The following is a 3,044-nucleotide window of genomic DNA, read 5'->3' as shown; positions in this document are numbered from 1 at the left end:
TACTCTTAATACAAGCTACTCATTGCTAATAAGCCTAGTAATTGAAGCTCTTGGGCATGTAGGACGCGCAAAACTTGGGACCTGGCTCTGGTTTGTTTTTGCCACACACGGTCAGGTAAACGTGGGGCAAGGGTCCGGGTGATAACGTGGCCTTGGCGTCCCACCTATCAGTCCCGCTTACCAGCACTGCCCTCCCCTGATGGCACACCAGGCACCATCGTCTTCGCTCTTATGTTCGCTGCCAGCAATAATGATGACCCTTCTTCCGCGTGAACTGGCTGGCTGGTGCTGGTGGGCCCAGTGACTGAGGCCCGTCAGTGGGGCACACTCGAGGCTTGGGCATTGGGCATGCAGGCACTTGGCCCCGGTCAATTCCCGTAGCATGTCTGAAGCAACAACGTCCCTGCATCCGGTGCCATTAGTTTCCAAAAAAACACGCGCCCCGTGCCTGTCGCCATTGCTGATGATGGCAACAAGCCACACAGCACTGGGCACACAGTCAGCAATGCAAGAGAAGCCATGCAGCAATATAGTACCCTATTTGGCTGTGACAGTGCATGTGAGCAGCGCAAGAAGTGGCGGTGCGCACAAGAGCAGTGGCAGTGCAAGGCGGTAAATGTAAGAGTGGTAGTGCATGCATGAGCGGCAATGCTCAAGGGCAGCGGCATGTCATCCGACGGTTCCTGCCACGCTTGGGAGGCACGCGCCAGTCTCTCAGGAACAGCATCTGAGATTTCAGATCGCATGGAGTGGCCTACGCACGACAACGCCCATCAACACTACAAAGCCTGAGCTATGTTGGAGACCCCTAGCTGTGCGCTAGGCAACAGTCCATCCCATAGCTCGAAGCGCCCACAGATATACTTTTTAATGTTCCAATAAACAAGCGTGATGAGTAAATACATTGTGCAGTGACTATGAGGCCTGGGATGCCGCCTGAGCTTGCTGCTTCCACAATGTCTGAATATTTGGACCGCGCTTGACACCTGCATCTCAACACTTTTGCTTAGTGAGTGCTAATGCACTGGCACCATTGTTGCCAAACGCCGTTGCATGTGTACATGTCATTGCTGCAGTTGGAACCGGAGCTTGAACAGTGGCCGGATTAGTGACAATTGTAGGAACAAATGTGAAAGCCGAAGGTGCACCGTGTAACGCAAGTGCAGGCAATGTGACGATGATGGCGGACTGTGTGAATGTGATGATTGGTTGCACGACAGCAGACTCAAGCTGCGCAATGGTGCCCTCAGGTTGCGCTGTGAGTTGTATGACAGGCTGTGTGGCAGTAATTTCAGGCTGAGCAGTGGCAGGCTGCAGAGATATAGAGGGCGCCCAGGTTGCGGCAACACGATCTGAGGCTGCGCAGCAGTAGACTGAAGTGCTGGCATTGACTGCAGCATGAAGACACCGCGGAACACCCCCATAGGGAGTGGAGGTACTGACGCCATGGCCGAAGAAACAGAGACAGGAGCTGCCGGAATCAATTCTGCATGACTTCGAGCTTCATACTCCTTTACTCAGGCATCGTATTTGGCTTGCGAAAGATAGCGGAGCCATGTTGTTCCACTATGCCAGCTGTTGAAGAGCACACGAAGGGCGGAGACAGTGGTAATACTGTCAGGACCACAAAAATAGTTTAGCGGGTAATGCTCACAGATGACACCATATCTGAGTGTGATGGCAGAGTTAAAACTCAGGTAGTTCATTTTTTCAACAGTGTGCGGACACGCAGCTTGCAGCATCTTCTATAGGGTTCCGGGATGGTGGTTAGCTTGGTGAGCACTCTGGAACAAAGAGAATCATACGCAGGTTGCTCAAGGTGATCGCTGCAATGTGCTTTCTGAGCTCGGCCTGATCGGCCTCAGTCTTCTCTTTCACCCCTGTATCAGATGGAATCAGTGATGTAGATGAGGGGTAGTGGTGCAAGTGTACCTGGTACCTTTCCGAGCCTGTAACACTCAAGCTTTTGCACCCAGTCTCCCAGCTCGACGCCGAAGCTCATCTGAAAGAATTGTTCAGATATTTCCGAGGTATAGAATAGATGAGGCTTCGCACAGTGGAAGGTATCGCCACACAATGTCATGAGGAAGATCTTGACGCCAGTTTGGTAGTACAGTGCAATGAGCTGCTCATAAAGTAAATATTGTTTGTGAGGACATTTGTGCAGCCACGTACTTCACGTTTGATCATCGCAGTGGTCATGCGTACATCATGGAACACACTAGGTGGAATGTTATAACCTCCTGCCTTCTTCGTCTCATGGACCGAGCTGCACTGAGGCATCAAGTTATAGCTTTGTGGCATTGTCTTCCAGTAACCTGTGAATCAGGATCTCAGATGCTGTTCCTGAGAGACTGGCGCGTGCCTCCCAAGCGTGGCAGGAACCGTCGGATGACATGCCGCTGCCCTTGAGCATTGCCGCTCATGCATGCACTACCACTCTTACATTTACCGCCTTGCACTGCCACTGCTCTTGTGCGCACCGCCACTTCTTGCGCTGCTCACATGCACTGTCACAGCCAAATAGGGTACTATATTGCTGCATGGCTTCTCTTGCATTGCTGACTGTGTGCCCAGTGCTGTGTGGCTTGTTGCCATCATCAGCAATGGCGACAGGCACGGGGCGCGTGTTTTTTTGGAAACTAATGGCACCGGATGCAGGGACGTTGTTGCTTCAGACATGCTACGGGAATTGACCGGGGCCAAGTGCCTGCATGCCCAATGCCCAAGCCTCGAGTGTGCCCCACTGACGGGCCTCAGTCACTGGGCCCACCAGCACCAGCCAGCCAGTTCACGCGGAAGAAGGGTCATCATTATTGCTGGCAGCGAACATAAGAGCGAAGACGATGGTGCCTGGTGTGCCATCAGGGGAGGGCAGTGCTGGTAAGCGGGACTGATAGGTGGGACGCCAAGGCCACGTTATCACCCGGACCCTTGCCCCACGTTTACCTGACCGTGTGTGGCAAAAACAAACCAGAGCCAGGTCCCAAGTTTTGCGCGTCCTACATGCCCAAGAGCTTCATTACTAGGCTTATTAGCAATGA

The 3,044-nt window shown here is 52.8% G+C and overlaps 1 protein-coding gene across 1 annotated transcript; it reads right to left on the bottom strand.

Moving 5' to 3' along the window:
- Positions 1–1,767: 1,767 nt before the first annotated feature.
- On the bottom strand, positions 1,768–2,304 carry PHACADRAFT_201636 (uncharacterized protein; the record flags this gene model as incomplete). The annotated part of the gene is made up of 3 exons (XM_007401945.1): positions 1,768–1,880; positions 1,933–2,125; positions 2,176–2,304. The coding sequence occupies 3 exons, from the start codon at positions 2,302–2,304 to the stop codon at positions 1,768–1,770; spliced, it is 435 nt and encodes a 144-aa protein (XP_007402007.1).
- Positions 2,305–3,044: the final 740 nt, after the last annotated feature.

The sequence above is a fragment of the Phanerochaete carnosa genome (genome assembly GCF_000300595.1).
Source record: "Phanerochaete carnosa HHB-10118-sp unplaced genomic scaffold PHACAscaffold_14, whole genome shotgun sequence".
Lineage (NCBI taxonomy): Eukaryota > Fungi > Basidiomycota > Agaricomycetes > Polyporales > Phanerochaetaceae > Phanerochaete > Phanerochaete carnosa.
This window is presented reverse-complemented; position numbering and strand designations above follow the sequence as displayed.